The sequence below is a fragment of the Neoarius graeffei genome, chromosome 1 (genome assembly GCF_027579695.1).
Source record: "Neoarius graeffei isolate fNeoGra1 chromosome 1, fNeoGra1.pri, whole genome shotgun sequence".
In the NCBI taxonomy this organism is placed as follows: Eukaryota; Metazoa; Chordata; class Actinopteri; order Siluriformes; family Ariidae; genus Neoarius; species Neoarius graeffei.
In genome coordinates this window covers 35,335,151-35,354,347 of record NC_083569.1, presented here as the reverse complement: position 1 = coordinate 35,354,347, position 19,197 = coordinate 35,335,151, and the positions used below count along the sequence as shown (strand labels likewise).

At 44.6% G+C, this 19,197-nt stretch overlaps 1 protein-coding gene across 1 annotated transcript in view; it reads left to right on the top strand.

The window, feature by feature from the left end:
- Nucleotides 1–19,197, top strand: part of astn1 (astrotactin 1) — a 1,125,762-nt gene that overhangs the window by 429,053 nt on the left and 677,512 nt on the right. The window contains exon 7 of the mRNA XM_060931185.1: nucleotides 357–524. Within this exon, the coding sequence (XP_060787168.1) occupies nucleotides 357–524 (168 nt within the window). The remainder of the gene's footprint in view (nucleotides 1–356; nucleotides 525–19,197) is intronic.

Genomic DNA, 19,197 nt, shown 5'->3' with positions numbered 1-19,197 from the left:
AAAAGGAAAGCGAAATTGTGTAGAATTGTGTGATTCCAACTTTGTGGCAACACATATGGGGAAAAGAACCGCATATGGGTGTGATGGTCACATATCCACAATATTTTAGCCATATAGTGCACTTTATATACATAGTTATATATCTGTTTTATGTTTGGACTTGTTTATCGGTGGCAGTGAAGTACAGGAAACTGAATATTAAGCAGATATGATCTAGTGCAATGTCACAATGCAGCAGTTATAAATGTTCAGGAAATTGTAGAAGAGTACACTGGTATATAAAAATAGATTTTTCTACTGATGTACACAATAGTGCATGTTCATTCTCACTGTACAGGGTGTGGTTCTCTCTGCAGGTTCCAGGTTTGTCCTGTTACAGGGTAGTCAACTGGATGCCTCTGACTGGCTCAACCCTGCTCAGGTGCTGCTCTACTATCAGCAGAATGCCAGCGGGCCATGGCTCAGTGAGCTGTGTGGTCGGCGCCTTGTTGACCCCTGCGAACACCAGTGTGAGCCTGAAACGGGTACACACACACACACACACTGCTCGCTTCAACTATCATGAACTTTAGTATTACAAAAAGTCAGGGTTATTACATCTGAAGATACATCATATCCAGGCCTGTGCTTTATTCATATTTGATGTTTCATTGAGGCAAAAAAACATTGCCCAGTTTCTGAAGTGTGTAAAATATTTACATTTCTGTGTAAGTATAATAATGATCAGTGTCCAAGAAGCTTAAAAAATATTGGTGATAATCGTACCATATTTATATTAACGCTTTGTAATAGAGGTAAAGCTTTTCCTTTAAGTTTTCTGCCACAGCAAAGTCTTCAGGATTTCTGAGTAACGTGGCAAGCTGTTTTTTTTGTCGTATTATGATTACTTTCAAGAGAAAGTGAAGCTGTTTAAAAGTGTTATAATGTAAGTTTTAACAGAGACTAACTTGCTTCCTGAACATTCCACAATGTTATTTTATATGTTACATACTAAGGTCAAGGTTAGGGTTCTACACTCCATCATGTTTAATTCCTTACTTGAAATGTGGCCTGCAGAAAATGTGGCCTGCAGAAAAGAAACTGTTCAGTTTCATTGTTGCTTGAATAATTTCGTCATTTCCTAGAACAACCTAGCTATTTTTCCCTTTCTGCCATTTCCTTTTCATTTGTTTCCACTTTTGCATTGCATCTATTATCTAGTCCATTGAACAAGCATGATTTGCCGTTTGTTGAAAATACCTTTTTCATAATTAGTGATATGAATCTCTCAGCAGGTTAAGAAACACGCTTAATCAGCAAAGATCTGAGTTGAGCAGTGCTTAGACTGTTGGATCTGATCAGTATATTTTGGCCACACCAGTTATGAGCTAGATCCCCTAAGGAAAAGAGATAAAAGGAGAGATGTGCTAATTTAGTTTAAAATCTTCACATACAGTATTAGGGAGTGAATAATAAATGAAGAGATTTTATATCCAGCATCTCAGAAATGTATCAGAATTTGTAGCATTCTCAAAAGTACCACCAATGTTTCAATGAAAATCAGGTTAGGAAATTATTTTGTGCTTTTATGAACTAAATATTTATGCTTCTAGAAACCCGAGAGAGCTAAATTTGTTTGTGTTAATTGTATATTTTAATGTATGAGCCCATTGGAGCTAAATGGAAGAGAAATGTTTTCCTGCTTCCATTATAGGATTTTAATGAATGCTTATTTGATTTTTTTCAGTAGTCATTTTTCTGGTTCATAGGTTTTTGTTAATTTTAATGACCAAAACTGTTGACAAGCACATCCAAAGAATTTCTAATAGATTTGTTTTAGAGACACAATGGCAGTAATCCTTATCCAAGCTAAATTCCATCAGAACCATTGTACATCTGAAAAGTTTCTCTTGTGTTTGCATCTCTAATTCAGAACAGCTACAGTCTCCAGCGAACTTTGAATGGTGAATTCGCCAAGTCTAAATGAATCACAAGTTAGACCAGTGGGAACTCAGCCTTGGTTTTCTAGTAAATGAAATCTAACAGATGAGGCCTTGGTGCTGTTTCGCTTCAGTAATTGCATTGTGCTTTCTGTATGCCACATTCTTAATGAAAGCCTGGTAAGATCCGGGCCACAGGATCAGAGAGTGGATATGTGTAATGGAGGAGGTGGAAGCTGTAGAACAGCCTCAATCAAACCAGTGGGAGAAAATACTGATGAAAACATAGATGGGAAGCGACAGTATCTGAGGTTTCTAAGCACATTAGAGAGAGAGGGAGAGTGCGACAGATGCAGACATTTATTGAACAGGAACACAGCACGTTATGCACATGGCTACCTGATCTGTGCACTACAATTTCATTAATTCGATTCATTTATGGAGCTCTTTGAGGTCAGACAGAGAAAGGGATTATCATGAATTTAGGACTTAAAACTTGAAATCATTAACAGGTAATCGAACATAACCAGCCTTTTCCACACAAGTTCAATAGCTGTAATTGCTTTCAGGCAAGTGCAAGTTTAAATACTGTACACAAGTCCATGTTCTTTTATTTAAGGTTTTTGACATAGAAATCTCACTTATTTTGCCTGAAAAGCATTTTTAAATGTTCAATGTCAGTATTTCATTAACCTGTGTAAGTTGAGCAGTGCTGTGTCAGGCAGATAATTTGGCAGCTCATTGCAAGCAGCAAACTTCAGTGTCAGTCGAGAAAGCTTGAGCAACCTCACTTGTTAAAATGAGAAAATGGAGAGGCTTCATTACATCACAGATGACATTTTTCTAGAAAAGCAAAATGAAAGGAAGGGATCTTCAAAAGAAAATAGCCTGGGCTTGTCTAATATTTTGTTTTGTCTCACTAGAAATCTCCCAGGAGAGGAGTTCTGTACTTTATGTATTATAAAATAGCCAACGTTATCCATCCATCCATCTTCTACAACTTATCTGGATCCGGGTCGTGGGGGTAGCAGCCTAAGCAGAGCAGCCCAGACTTCCCTCTCCCCGGCCACCTCCACCAGCTCTTCTGGGGGAATACCGAGGCGTTCCCAGGGCAGCCGAGAGATGTAATCTCTCCAGCATGTCCTGGGTCTGTCCCGGGGTCTTCTCCCGGTGGAGCATGCCCAGAAAACCTCCCTTGGGAGGCGTCCAGGGGGCATCCTAACAAGGTGCCCGAACCACCTCAACTGACTCCTTTCGATGTGGAGGAGCAGCGGTTCTACTCTGAGTCTCTCCTGAATGACCAAGCTTCTCACCCTGTCTCTAAGGGAGAGCCCAGCCACCCTGCGGAGAAAACTCATTTCTACCGCTTGTATCTGCTTGTATTCTTTTGGTCACTACCCACAGCTCGTGACCATAGGTGAGAGTGGGAACGTAGATGGACCAGTAAATTGAGAGCTTTGCCTAGACTGGTTTAGCGTCCGCATCACTACTGACGCCGTCCCGATCCATCTGTCCAACTCCTGCTCCCCCTTACCCTCACTCGTGAACAAAACCCTGAGATACTTAAACTCCTACACTTTAGGTAGCAACTCCCCCCTGACCCGGAGTAGGCACTTCACCCATTTCCAGCTGAGCACCATGGCCACAGACTTGGAGGTGCTGATCCTCATCCCAGCTGCTTTGCACTCGGCTGCAAACCATCCCAGCACATGCTGTAAGTCACAGGTTGATGAAGCCAACAGGACCACATCATCTGCAAAAAGTAGAGACGTGATCCTGCTGCCACCAAACCAGACACCCTCTGCCCCTTGGCTGTGCCTAGAAATTCTGTCCATAAAAGTTATGAACAAAATTAGTGACAAAGGGCAGCCCTGGCAGAGTCCAACATGCATTGGGAACGAGTCAGATTTACTGCTGGCAATGCGAACCAAACTCCTGCTCCGGTCATACAGGGTCCGAATGGCCTGCAGTAGTGGGCCCTGAACCCCATACTCCCGAAGCACCCCCCCCCCCCCCCCCCCCCACACAGGGCACCACAAGGGACATGGTCGGAAGCCTTCTCCAGGTCCACAAAACACATGTAGCCCGGTTGGACAAACTCCCATGCACCCTCCAGTACCCTTGCAAGGGTAAAGAGCTGGTCCAGTGTTCCACGACCAGGACGAAAACTGCATTGCTCCTCCTGAATCCAAGGTTCGACTATCGATCGAACTGTCCTCTCCACAGGGTTTGTATGGCCTGGAAAAACCTGGAATTTCAAAATATGCCCTAAAGGCCTGGAAAAGTGCTTGAAATTCATATTGAGTCCTTGAAAATCCAGGAAAATTGGTCTTAAATAAAATAATAAAATGCCCATATTGTAGGTTATATCTAAAGTTTCTGTACACGCGCGCGTATGCATTTTCATAGAAAAATCATAGCGACGATCAACCATCGGTATTCAATGTTTATAGCAACGCGAACGCCATCTGTTGGTAAAATAATAAGATGCAATGCTGTGATTTGACGCATGAGTTATAGGTCTGTACAAAATGGTGCCACCCGCAAACATCATGCGTTAGCTCATAAGCGATCAGCTTTCGGTAGTTTTAGTCAAGTCAAGTCAAGCTTATTTGTACAGCGCTTTTAACAATAAACATTGTTGCAAAGCAGCTTTACAGAATTTGAACGACTTCAAACATGAGCTAATTTTATCCCTAATCTATCCCCAATGAGCAAGCCTGTGGCGACGGTGGCAAGGAAAAACTCCCTCAGACGACATGAGGAAGAAACCTCGAGAGAAACCAGACTCAAAAGGGAACCCATCCTCATTTGGGCAACAACAGACAGCATGACTATAATATTAACAATTTTAACATGAAGACAGTTTCGTTGATGTTATAAACTCTTCATTGATGGAAACTTGAGTGCAAAACTGTTCATGATAACTGCAGTCCTAAAGTTAGCAAGTCAACTGTAGTCCTCAGCCATAAAAGCATTACTGCAAGAGTCCAGAGCATCCTCCAGGTATAACCCTCAACTATCCTCATGGGGCCGTCCTTCACAGGAGCGATGCGATAAAACTCCGACCAGACACAGGGCACCAGGATGGATCAAGCAGGTCCGAGGGGCAGAAGAGGCCAGCATCTCAATCCCAGGACCAACATGTAACTCAGAGGGACAGATTGGGGGGGGAAGAGAGAAAGAATACACATGTTAGGTATGCCCTAAAAATGACAAGTACTAAATCTGTGTGGTAGGCTCGCAGAGACGAGAGTCTTGACATCAGGCATAACACACAACAATGGCATGTTAATATGGTTAAAAAAAAAATATCATGACCTGCTCTGGCTGGATGCTTGATTGGGTGATGGGAGCACACTCCTCAGCAATGATGAGATGCAGATGGGACCCTTAGGGCTGGCCAAGACAATTCAGCTACATTTCACCGGGTCTGGGACATGCGACAGAACGGCCGACGGCCGATTCTCTGCAGGCTACGATAGCCAGTCGAGGTCTCCACCCTCTCCACCAAAAGATTTCCTGTTGACTCCATGTAACTCAGAGGGACAGATTTGGGGGGGAGGGAAAGAAAATGCAGGTTGTTAGGTATGCCCAATGTCACCTGAATAAGTAGGAACAGTATACATATTGCACCGAGTACAAGCAGGGACTCTGGCAACTAACTATGACAGCATAACTAAAAGGGGAGAGCCAGAAGGTAATACAGGCATGAGGGAGCCCCGGGACATAAAGTAGCCAGCCACTACACCGTCAACAAACTCGAGTGAGCAAGCGAGTGGGGACTGACAGCATCCATACATCCCAGTTTACCGAAACACTCTGTCTGAGGACCCTCCAGATCTACACCTTTACCTCATAAACACCATTAACAAAAGGCTTGACTAAACATATGTTTTCAGCTTAGACTTAAATGCTGAGACTGTGTCTGATTCCCGAACATTACTTGGAAGGCTGTTCCATAACTGTGGGGCTTTGTAAGAAAAGGCTCTGCCCCCTGATGTAGCCTTCACTATACGAGGTACCAGCAGATAGCCTGCACCTTTTGATCTAAGTAGGCATGGCGGGTCATATAGGACCAGAAGTTCACTCAGGTACTGTGGTGCAAGACCATTTAGTGCTTTAAAGGTCAACAGTAGTATTTTATAATCAATACAAAATTTGATTGGGAGCCAATGCAGTGTGGATAAGACAGGGGTGATTTGGTCATATTTTCTAGTTCTAGTAAGGACTCTTGCTGCTGCATTTTGAACTAACTGGAGCTTATTTATGCACTTATTGGAACATCCAGACAGTAAGGCATTACAATAATCCAACCTGGAGGTAACGAAAGCATGGACTATAGTTTTTCCGCGTCATGCAATGACATTAAATTTCTTATCTTTGCAATATTTCTGAGATGAAAGAAAGCTATCCGGGTGATGTTATCAATGTGAGTTTCGAATGAAAGACTGGGGTCAATAATCACTCCGAGATCTTTTACTGCGGTACGTGAAGAAACAGAAAGGCCATCCAGAGTCACTGTGTAATCAGAAAACTTACTTCTCACTGTATGTGGTCCTAGCACAAGTACTTCAGTCTTGTCAGAGTTAAGCAGAAGGAAATTAATAAGCATCCAGTGTCTAATGTCCTTAACACATTCCTCAATTCTATTAAGCTGGTGTCTCTCATCAGGTTTTGCAGAGACATACAACTGTGTGTCATCAGCATAACAGTGGAAACTAATACAATGTTTAAGAATAATATCACCCAGAGGTAACATATATAAAGAAAAAAGCAGTGGACCCAAGACAGAACCTTGTGGAACACCAAACTTTACCTTAGTACGTCTAGAAATATCACCATTTATATCAACATACTGATAACGATCAGTTAGATAAGACCTGAGCCAGGAGAGGGCCATTCCCTTAACTCCCACAACATTTTCTAGTCTATCCAGAAGAATGGAATGATCAATGGTATCAAATGCTGCACTAAGGTCAAGCAACACAAGTAGCGAGACACAGCCCTGATCAGACGCCAACAGTAGGTCGTTTACTACTTTAACCAGTGCTGTCTCTGTGCTATGATGAGGTCTAAATCCTGACTGATACATTTCATGGATGTTATTCCTATGTAAATATGAGCATAACTGTTGTGCCACAGCTTTTTCAAGGATCTTGGAGATAAAGGGGAGGTTTGATATTGGCCGATAATTGGACAGCTGACAGGGATCAAGGTCAGGTTTTTTAATCAGGGGTTTGATAACTGCTAGTTTAAAGGATTTGGGCACATAGCCAATTGTAAGAGAATAATTTATTATTTTTAGAAGCGGTTCAATTACTTCAGGTATTATCTGTTTGAATAGACGTGTAGGTAAGGGATCTAGTACGCAAGTTGAGGCTTTTGATGCCGAGATTAATGAAAGTAATTCAGTTTCTTTAAGGGGACTAAAACATTCTAACTGATGATCTGATACAGTTATATAGTTAACTACTAGGTCACCATCATTGTCTGACCTTAAATTAGTAGTTTGATTTTTTTGTCGGATATTCTCAATTTTGTCATTAAAAAAAATTCATGAAGTTGTTGCTACTACATACTGCAGGTGTGCATGTGTCAATAGTGGACTTATTCCTGGTTCATTTTGCTACAGTATTAAATAGGAATCTAGGATTATTTTTGTTATCTTCTATTAGGGAGGAGAAATATGTTGATCTCGCAGCACTAAGAGCTTTTCTATACTTCAGGAAGCTCTCCTTCCACGCTAATTTGAACACTACCAATTTTGTTTGACACCATTTACGTTCCAATTTTTGAGTGGTCTGTTTTAATGTGCGAGTGTCATCATTATACTAGGGTGCTAATTTTTTGTCTCTGACCATTTTCCTTTTTAGAGGGGCTACATTATCTAAAGTATGGCGGAATGTTGACTCTAAGCATTCAGTTGCCTGATCAAGTTCTGCAGGGGCTGACAGTGACCCAATCAAAGTTGACAACTCTGGGAGAACATTTATAAAGCTGTGTGCAGTAATTGACGTGAAAGTACGTTTAATACAGTAGCGTGGTGAGGTGCATATATTATTACTCAGACATAGTTTGAATGAGATGAGATAATGATTTGAGATAACTTCAGACTGTGGAAGTATGACTATATTGTCTACGTTTAATCTGAATGTTAGTATTAGATCAAGGGTGTGACCACCATTATGGGTCGGTCCTATGACATTCTGCTTAATCCCGACTGAGTCTAAGATGGACACAAATGCTGTTTTTAAAGGGTCTTCTGGGTTATCGAAGTGAATATTAAAATCTCCGACAACTAAAGCTTTGTCTAAGGAAATAACCAGATCTGAGATAAAATCTGCAAATTCAGAAAGAAACTCAGAATATGGCCCCGGGGGCCTGTAAATAATAAGCAATGGAATTAACTGGGTAGACTTATTTATCGAGGCTACAGACATTATATGAGTATGAAGAACTTTAAATGTATTAAATTTATAACCAGGTTTTTGTGTTACACCTAGATAATCGTTATAAATAACCGCAACGCCTCCTCCTCTGCCTGTTAGACGAGGCTGGTGTATATAACTGTATCCAGGAGGACTCGCTTAATTTAATGTTATATATTCATTTGGCTTAATCCATGTTTCAGTTAAACAAAGTACATTAAACTCCTGATCAGTAATGAGTTCATTAACCATTAGCGCTTTAGATGTAAGAGATGTAATATTTAATAGCCCCACCTTTAGATCAAAGGTGCTGGCAGCAGCTGTACAGTCAGTATGATCTAATTTTATATTGATTAGGTTACTGGAACGAACTCTCTGAAAATTTCTACCTTTTTGTTGAGCTCGGGGAACAGACACAGTCTCGATGTAGTGGACCCTGAGTGACGACTCTGTGCAGCTAGCAGACAGTCGGTTTAGCCTGTTCGTCTGCTCCCTGGCCTTGGCTCTGGATTGTCAGAAATTAACTAGGCCTGTTCTGAGACTATGACCTATGCTGCAGGAAATGAGAGCAGCACCTTCCCGAGTGGGATGGATACCGTCCCGCCCTAACAGGCCAGCAATGCCCTCAAAATTAGCCCAATTATCTATAAAGCCCACACTGTTTTCAGAGCACCACCTGGACAGCCAGCAGTTCAGCGACCATAACCTGCTGTAAGCTACATCGCCACGCCGCATTGGGATGGGGCCAGAGCATACTACAGCATCGGACATCGCCTTCGCTAATTTAAACACCTCTACAAAGTTACTCTTAGTAACCTCAGACTGATGAAGGCATATATCACTAGCTCCTGCATGGATAACTATCTTTGAGAACCTGTGCTTGCCTAGGACCCTAAGATTACCTGCTATGTCCGGCACCCTGGCTCCCGGTATAAACCTAACTAAAGCTGCTGGTGCCCCTAAAGGCTGAGCTAATTTCACATGCCGTATGATAGAGTCCTCTATAACCAGAGCTCTTTCAGGTTTCTCAGCGGGTGCATCACTAAGGAGAGCAAACCTGTTCGACACGTGAGGCGGAGAGGAGTGGTGCTCCCGTGGGCGAGCCTCAGCGGTAGCTTTGGCTCTACGCTTATGCCGCCGAGCCGTCACCCATTCGCCCCGCTGTAAAGGCTCTAATGTCAGAGTTGTGGGATTACTAACTCCACCTAGGGCATCCAGACTTTCCCCTACAGAAACTACACTGTTCTCACGCTCACTAACCTTCTCTAAAGCCTGGACACGCGCTTTTAGCACTGTAATCTTCTCCGTCAGAGAGCTAACTAATCTGCACTCATCACAAGTAAAGCTAATAAAGCTATTGCTAGTGACGGAGGAAGAATGACTAAACATCCTGCACTCAGTACACTGAACAGGCTGAAGGTGTGCCATGCTGAAAAGATTCACGTACCTTAAACAAAGATCTTTTTATATTAAAGCAGATCCGATGTGGATGGCCTCCGCTTGTGGTCTTTACACAGGAGGAGAGAAAAAGAAAGCTTCCGGTCTCGGCGTTCTTCCGAAAAAAGAAAAAGAGAGAAAGAAAAAAAAAACGGAAAAAGGAAAGTGAAAGTGAAAAGTACAAAAAGGAAAACGACAGTATAATAAAAATGAAGAGGATACTGGAAATTTATTTGTAGAAAAAAGTTAAAAAAGGATTAGTAATTAACGCCAGCACTCGCGTGAAAAAGGACTCGGCGCAAACAACTCAGGAACCAGGAAGTGCGTAAACCAGGAAGTATTACGTCACTCTCAAAGAACCATTCACAATTGTGAACCATTCACAATTTAGTGTAGTTTAGTGTAGTTTTTTTTTAGTTCTATATATTTTTATTAATTGTGATGCCTGGAAATTGTTCGATGACTACAAATGTCAGAATACGGGAAGTGGCTGCGGCGAGTGCCAGGAGACAGACACAAGGCACAGTGCACATTATGCGTGAAGATGTTTGACATATCTAACATGGGCGAGGCTGCTATCACGAGCCACCAAAAGGGAAAGAAACACCAAGAACAGGTGACCATGATAGCGAACTGCATGTGAAGCACGGATATATGCCCGTCAGTAAACACAACCTCATCAGCGTCGCTGTCGGTCGTCACTAATTTGACTAAGCCACCTGATGCAGTGCCGCAGCCAAGTATGTCTGCCACGAGTACCGACAGTGACAACAGAACATGCAAAGGTAGATTAGACAGTTATTTTTCACAAAACGACACATTAAAAGCAGAGATAATTTGGTGTCTGCATATCGTCACAACTCATTCATCATATACTGTAAGTCATCTGAAGGCACAAATAAGCTTTTTTGTGATGTGTACAACTTTACAATTTATATTTTTATCATTTGATAGCATTTTTATTTTTATGATTTTTTTTTATTTACAAATCTTATTTGTAGTACATGATATACAGATTGTTGGCTCACACACAGATGGAGATATACCACAGTATAGCAGCTGCAAAAGACAATGTCCTAAATTTGATAAAATATGTATTTTCACAAGAAAAAGAAATAGTATGAATCTATAATTTCCATAATTCAAAGTTTTAATTGCATTTTGAATGATAATTATTGTTGATACACATGATTATTGTTGTTGATAAAGAAAATAGAAACATTTCTGTGTACATGTTTTTCTTGGCTGAGGTCCTGAAAAAATAAGATTGTAACCTGGAAAAGTCATGGAAAAGTCATGGAATTTCATTCCCTCTCAGGGGGAAGAACCCTGTCTCTAGCACCCCAGCATAGGCTTTCCCAGGGAGGCTGAGAAGTGTGATCCCCCTATAGTTGGAACACACTCTCCGGTCCCCCTTTTTAAAAAGGGGGACCACCACCCCAGTCTGCCAATCCAGATGCACTGTCCCCAACCTCCACGCAATGTTGAAGAGGCATGTCAGCCAAGACAGCCCAACAACATCCAGTGCCTTCAGGAACTCAGGATGAACCTCATCCACCCCCGGAGCCCGGCTGCCAAGGGGCTTTTTAACCACCTTGGTAACCTCAGCCCCTGTGTTGAGCGAGTCCTCCCAAGCACCCTCAGACTCTGTGTCCTCCTCAGGCAACATGAAGGTGGGATTGAGGAGATCCTCAAAGTATTCTTTCCACCGTTGGATGATGTCCCCAGTTGAGGTCAACAGCACTCCATCCTCGCTGTAAACAGTAGGGACAGAGCACTGCTTTCCCTTCCTGAGCCGCTGGATGGTTTGCCAGAATCTCTTTGAGGCTGATCGAAAGTCACTTTCCATGCCTCACCGAACTCCTCCCACACCCGAGTTTTTGCTTCAGTGACCACCAGAGCCGCATTCTGCTTGGCCCATCGGTATCTGTCAGTTTCCTCTGGAGACCCACAGGCTAACCAAGCCCAATAGGACTCCTTCTTCAGCTTGACGGCTCCCCTCACCACAGGTGTCCACCACCGGGTTCGGGGATTACCGCCATGACAGGCACCAACAACCTTGCAGCCGCAGCTCTGCACGGCTGCCTCAGCAATGGAGGTGTGGAACATGGTCCACTCAGACTCAATGTCCCCACCCTCCCCCGGTATGCAGTTGAAGCTCTGCCGGATGTGGCAGTTGAAGATCCGACGGATGGGAGCCTCTGCCAGACGTTCCCAGCATACCCTCACTACTCGTTCGGGCCTGCCAGGTCTGTTTGGCCTCTTCCCTCACCATCTGATCCAGCTCGCCACCAGGTAGTGATCAGTTGACAGTTCTGCTCCTCTCTTCACCCAAGTGTCCAAGACATACGGTTGTAGATCAGATGAAACGACTACAAAGCCAATCATTGATCTACGCCTTAGGGTGTCCTTGTGCCATGTGCACTTATGGACACCCTTATCCTCAAACATGATGTTTGTTATGGCCAAACCGTGCATGGCACAGAAGTCCAACAACTGAACACCACTCGGGTTCAGATCAGGCAGGCCGTTCCTCCCAATCACACCCCTCCAGGTCTCACCGTCATTGCCCATGTGAGCATAGCCAATGTTATGAGTTTGAAATATTTTACATAAATAGTCAAGCAAATGGGGCGGCACGGTGGTGTAGTGGTTAGCGCTGTCGCCTCACAGCAAGAAGGTCCTGGGTTCGAGCCCCGGGGCCGGCGAGGGCCTTTCTGTGTGGAGTTTGCATGTTCTCCCCGTGTCCGCGTGGGTTTCCTCCGGGTGCTCCGGTTTCCCCCACAGTCCAAAGACATGCAGGTTAGGTTAACTGGTGACTCTAAATTGACCGTAGGTGTGAATGTGAGTGTGAATGGTTGTCTGTGTCTATGTGTCAGCCCTGTGATGACCTGGCGACTTGTCCAGGGTGTACCCCGCCTTTCGCCCGTAGTCAGCTGGGATAGGCTCCAGCTTGCCTGCGACCCTGTAGAAGGATAAAGCGGCTAGAGATAATGAGAATGAGATGAGATGAGTCAAGCAAATGATGAAACAGTTAACATATCATGATCATCCATGGCGGAGCAATGCAGTGGTGTAGCTGCATGCTTACATGTTTGTTCAGACTATAGCGCTTTTCTGCTGTGACTTTTGTTTAGCTTCATTTTCAATGTGTTTTTACTTCTTTTTCTGACGTGAATTTACATATTATATCATGCATTTGTGAATATAATTGCAGCTAAATGAAACGGGAGGTGAATGGCCTCTGTCAACAACATGTCAAGAACAAGAAGAAGCCTTTATTTGTCACATGCACACTCAAGCACAGTGAAATTCATCCTCTACATTTAACCCTGAAGCAGTGAACAATGAACACACACACACACACACACACACATACTCAGAGCAGTGGGCAGCTATTGCCGCTTTTCCACTACAAACGCGGCTGAGCCGTTCCGTGCTGAGTCGAGCTGAGTCGAGCTGAGCGGGGCTGTTGGAGTTGCATTTCGACTACAACCGCGCTGAACCATGCTGGCTGGAAGTGGGTGGACACATTGGGTGGAGTTAGCGAAAGTGGGTGGATGTCACGTGATGTCGTTAAACAGCGCAAACAGTGACATCAGTGACAGTGGCGGAACAAGTCAGAGCCGGGCCGGGGGCGGGGCAAATGACCGGGCCCTTTATTAAAGCTTATCATAACATCATTTTAGGCTACAAAATGTCCGCAACTGCGGTGTTTACCAATTTCAACACTACCGGGTGCAACTATGTTATTTAGTACATCAAGTCCTTCAAACGAACATGTAACTCAGAAACAAAAAACATTAGGATACTGTACATGGCTCATAATAAAACATCAATAGCCTATACTGCGCACATTATTTGAAGGGAATACGAATGAGCGCTCAGAGGTTGTAATGGTGACAGGAAGAGTCAGAAATAAAAGGAGGGCGGTGCAAACCTCACTGAATGCACTGTGTTTACCAATTTCAACACTACGGGGTGCAACTATGTATGTTATTTAGTACATTAAGTCCTTCAAACGAACATGTAACTCAGAAACAAAAAAACATTAGGCGACATACTGTACATGGCTCATAATAAAACATCAATAGCCTACTGCGCGCATTATTTGAAGGGCATACGATGAGCCTTGCGCTCCGCGAACTCGTCCACGATGCTCTGTAAGTCACTGATTCAGTGATCTTTTAAGCAGTAGTCTCACGACCCGGATAGTAAACAATAAACATGGAGGACATGGAGTCGTTAGTGTTGCTGGTCTTGGTGCTGTGGCTTGCTGTCACCGACAACGCCAACAGATACTGGCAAGAGCGTATAGATGAGGCGAGGCGCATAAGGCTTCAGAAATTCTCGTAATTCGTAATTCTTCTTCTTCTGGGTTTGCGGTGTTTACAGATCCCAGCGCGCTCGCGGGGCGTGTGTGGGCATGTGAGGACACGCCTCCTCACCAATCAGTGCACAGGGGAGTGTCTGCTCACGCCCCCAACCTCACTCGGCACGGCTTGGCTCGCTTCAGCCCCACTCCAAAACGGTGCGAGTTTTAGGGGCTAAGCAGGGCTGAAACGAGCTGAGTCGTGCTGGTTTTTGGTAGTCGAAACGCGAGCCGTGTCGGGCTGAAGTGAGCTGAAGCGAGCTGAAGTGAGCTGAAAAAGGGTAGTGGAAAAGGGCCATATGCTACAACACCCGGGGAGCAGTTGGGGGTTAGGTGCCTTGCTCAAGGGCACTTCAGTCCAAGGCCGCCCCATGTTAATCTAACTGTATGTCTTTGAACTGTGGGGGAAACCAGAGCACCCGGAGGAAACCCACACAGACATGGGGAGAACATGCAAACTCCCAATCATGCCACACAGAAAGGCCCCCATCGGCTACTGGGCTCGAACCCAGAACCTTCTTGTGATGAGGCAACAGTGCTAACCACTACACCACCGTGCTGCCCAAAGAAACTCATTCATAGCTTTCTTTGTGAGCCTCTGGAATGAGAAAATGAAACTAACTGCTCGAAGTTGTTGTTTTTTTCCAGATTTTCTATTATTAGCATTTTTATCACATGTTGGCACTTCACGGATCTATAAAGAATGTGTGTTGGTTTAAGCTTAAGCTGTAAAAACAGGATAAGATTATATCTCACTCAGCAGCCAGGATGTCTTTGTGTAGGCTGGATTTCACCATGTGTTTGTAGATTTCAGGCTTTAAATATTTATAGAATGTATTTGCATTCTGCTTTGTAGCTTTTTTAAACTCTGTTGAGAGCTTTTCTTTAAGGTAATTTTCAGCACCATTTAGAGCCTGTTTTAAGATTATTACTATTTAAACAATGCAGCTCTGGATTTGACACAATACTTTTTGTGTCCACACACTTGAACTGGTGAAGAATGCTTTGCTTAGAAGTATGTGCAAGGTCAAAAGCAATGGGCATGGCCACTACACCCTCAGTGAGTAATTTTTAAATCTTTAATTTTGAAAGCTAACAAGTTCATGTAGTCTCCCATTTCAGCAGGGTTTTTATTTTAAAGCAGTTTTTACAAGTGGCAGCTCAGGGTTTTTTTTCATCATCTGTTTAATCAGGCTGAAAATCTATGAAAACAACCTGAGATACAGTCAAGCCGGAAAGTCTGCACACCCCTTTCACCTTCTCCACGTTTTATTACATTACAGACTTATTCTACAATAGATTGAGTTCATTTTTTTGTCACAAAATTCTACACAAAATAGTCCATAATGACATGAAAGCAGGTTTTTAGACATTTGTGCTAATTTATTAAAAATCAAAATGTAAAATATCATATGTACACAAGTGTGCACACCCTTTGATATGACACCCAACAGTGAGCTAAGGTGCATTTTGTTTCCACTGATACTGCTTGAGATGTTTCTACAACTTAATTGGAGTCCACCTGTGGTAAATTTAATTGATTGGACATGATTCAAAGAATTTTTGTCAATTCACTATATATCCAGAATTGAAATGCCGTTTCTCTCTCACCCTTACTTGTAAAAACAGATAAAGATTAAAAAAAAATTATATTTGTATTTTTTTAACTTTTTTTATTTTTAAGAAAATATATTTATAAATATAGATAATATAGGCAAAATACACTCTAAAATCAAACAATGTACAAAATAGCAGTAGTGCAAATACAGTACAATATCTGTAATGGAGAAGGTGCTAGAAGAATAGCTTATGAGGTGTATATGAACAGTAGTGCAAATGAGCAATAGCAGCAGATACAGCAGTAATGCAAATGATTGTAGTGTGATGTGCAAATGGATGAGATATAGTTTCTTGTGTGAATGAATGTGTTACAGACCAAGGGTAAGGGGTAGGTAGTGGACAGAGTTCAGCATCCTGACAGCCTGGAGGATGAAGCTGTTCAGCAGTCTTGTTGAGCGGGCCCTGAGGCTCTGGTACCTTTTACCTGAGGGCAGGAGGCTGAAGAGTGAGTGTGAAGGGTGGGAGGTGTCATCAGTGATGCTGATGGCTCTGCGGGTGAGACGGGAGTGATAGATGCCCGTAAGGGAGGGCTGAGGGGTACCAATGATCTTGCTGGCCATGTTCACTATGCGTTGCAGAGTCTTCTGGCAGGAGGCACTGCAGCCTCTGTGCCACGCAGTGATGCAACCAGTGAGGACACTCAATGGTGCCCCTGTCGAATGAGCACATGATGGGGGGTGGGACTCGTGCACACCTCAGTTTGCGGAGGAAGTAGAGGCGAGTTTGAGCCTTCTTGGCCAGCAATGCGGTGTTGTTGGACCAGGAGAGGTCCTCAGCAATGTGCACCCCTAGGAAATTGGTGCTGCTCACCCTCTCCACTGCAGCACCATCGATGGTCAGAGGGGGATGCTGTGAGTGACCTTTTCTGAAGTCGACTATAATCTCTTTGGTCTTCTCCACGTTCAGGAAGAGATTGTTGTCTTTTTACTCCACTGGACTAATTGTCTCACCTTATTCCTGTAGTTGGCTTCATCATTGTTAGTGATGAGGCCCACCACAGTTGTGTCATCTGCAAACTTGATGATGTGGTTGGTGCTGTAGATTGGTACACAGTCATGGGTCAGCAGGGTAAAGAGCAGTGGGCTGAGTACACACCCTTGTGGGGCCTTTGTGCTCAGCATGATGGTCCTGGAGGTGTTACTGCTGACCTGAACATTCTCTGGCCTCCCTCTAAGAAAGTCCAGCACCCAGTTACAAAGAGAGGTGTTGAGTCCCAAATGTTCGAGTTTTTGTATTAGCTGCTGGGGAATGATTGTGTTGAATGCTGAACTGTAATCTAAGAACAGCATTCACACATAGGTGTTCTTTGAGTTCAGGTGAGTGAGGGCTGGGTGTAGAGCAGTGGAGATAGCATCCTCTATGGACCTGTTTTATCTATATGCGAACTGGAATGGGTCATGAGAGGGAGGGAGAATGGACTTGATGTTCTGCATGACCAGTCGCTCAAAGCACTTCATGATGATGGAAGTCAGTGCTACAGGCTGATAGTCATTATAGCTGGATGGGAGGGGCTTCTTTGGCACTGGTATTATGGTTTCGTCTCGTCTTCTTCCGCTTATCCGGGACCGGGTCGCGGAGGCAGCAGTCTAAGCATGGAAGCCCAAACTTCCCTTTCCCCAGACACCTCGGCCAGCTCCTTGGGAAGAACACCGAGGCGTTCCCAGGCCAGCCGAGAGACATAGTCCCTCCAGCATGTCCTGGGTCTTCTCCGGGGCCTCCTCCCGGGGGGACATGCCTGGAAAACCTCCCCAGGGAGGCATCCAGGAGGCATCCGAAAAAGATGCCCGAGCCACCTCAGCTGGTTCCTCTCGATGTGGAGGAGCAGCGGCTCTACTCCGAGCTCCTCCCGAGTGACTGTGCTTCTCACCCTATCTCTAAGGGAGCGCCCAGCCACCCTGCGAAGGAAACTCATTTCAGCCGCTTGTATCCGCGATCTTGTTCTTTCTGTCATTACCCAAAGCTCATGACCATAGGTGAGAGTCGGAACGTAGATCGACCGGTAAATTGAGAGCTTCGCCTTTTGGCTCAGCTCCTTCTTCACCACGACGGACCGGTAAAGCGACCGCATCACTTTCGACTGCCACCCAATCCACATTGCACCAAACCCCTACTGCTACCTCTGTGGGTGGTGAACCCACAGGAGGTCAGGCCCACGTCACCTCTTCGGGCTGAGCCCGGCCGGGCCCCATGGGCAAAGGCCCGGCCACCAAGCGCTCGCATACGAGCCCCAACCAGGCTCCAGGGTGGGGCCCCGGCTGCGTCCTACCGGGCGACGTCACGGTCCTGGATTTTTTCTCCATAGGGGATTTTTGGTGAACTGCTCTTGGTCTGGCCTGTCACCTAGGACCTGTCTGCCTTGGGAAACCCTAGCAGGGGCATAATGCCCCCGACAACATAGCTCCTAGGATCATTCAAGCACACAAACCCCTCCACCACAATAAGGTGGCAGTTCTAGGAGGGGTGGTATTATGGTTGTAGCTTTGAAACATGTGGGGACAACAGCTTGGTTCAAGGAGATGTTAAAGATGTCAGTGAGGACATCCTTGAGCTCCATGGCACAGTCCTTCAAAACATGATCAGGTACCGGTATGTTGTCTGATCCAGCTGTCTTACGTGGGTTGATCCTGGAGAGGGTCCTCTCCACACTGGCTGGAGCCACACATACGGCCTGCTCATCCGGGGGAGGAGTGGTCTTCTGTGCTGGTGTGTTGTTTTGTGTTTCAAAGCGTCCAAAGAAGTCATTTAGGCAGTTTAGCAATGTGATGTCAGTCTCACAGGTCCGTGGTGGGGGTTTGTAGTTTGTGAGGGTTTGAATGCCATGCCAGGGAGACTATGCATCTCTGGTATCGCTGAAGTGTCCAGATATTTTATTGCTGTACTGACGTTTTGCCTCCCTAATGCTGTGGGACAGGTTGGCTCTGGCTGTTGCTAGACCTGTGGTGTCACCGGCCCTAAAGGCTGTGTCCTGAGCCCGCAGGAGCCTGTGAACCTCTCCTGTCAGCCAAGGCTTCTGGTTAGCACAAAGAGTGATTGTTTTGCAGTGAGTGACATCAGTGCATTTAGCGATGTATGCTATGACGGCCTCGGTGTATTCCTCTAAGTCTATGTGGTCATTGTAAGTGGCTACTTCTTTGAAAATGTCCCAGTGTGTATTGCTAAAACAGTCTTTCAAAGCATAGGAGGCCCCCTCTGGCCACACACGTACCTCCTTTTGTGATGGTCTGATGACTCGCACTCTGGGTCTATATGCAGGTCTCAGCATGATGGTGATGTGATCAGAGAGACCCAGGTGGAGGAGGGGGGAGGCCTTGTAAGCTCCTTTGTGAGTTGTATACACCAAGTCTAGTAAGTTGTCACCTCTTGTTGGAAAGTCCACATGTTGATGTAATTTGGGCAGTAAAACCTTTAAATCTGCATG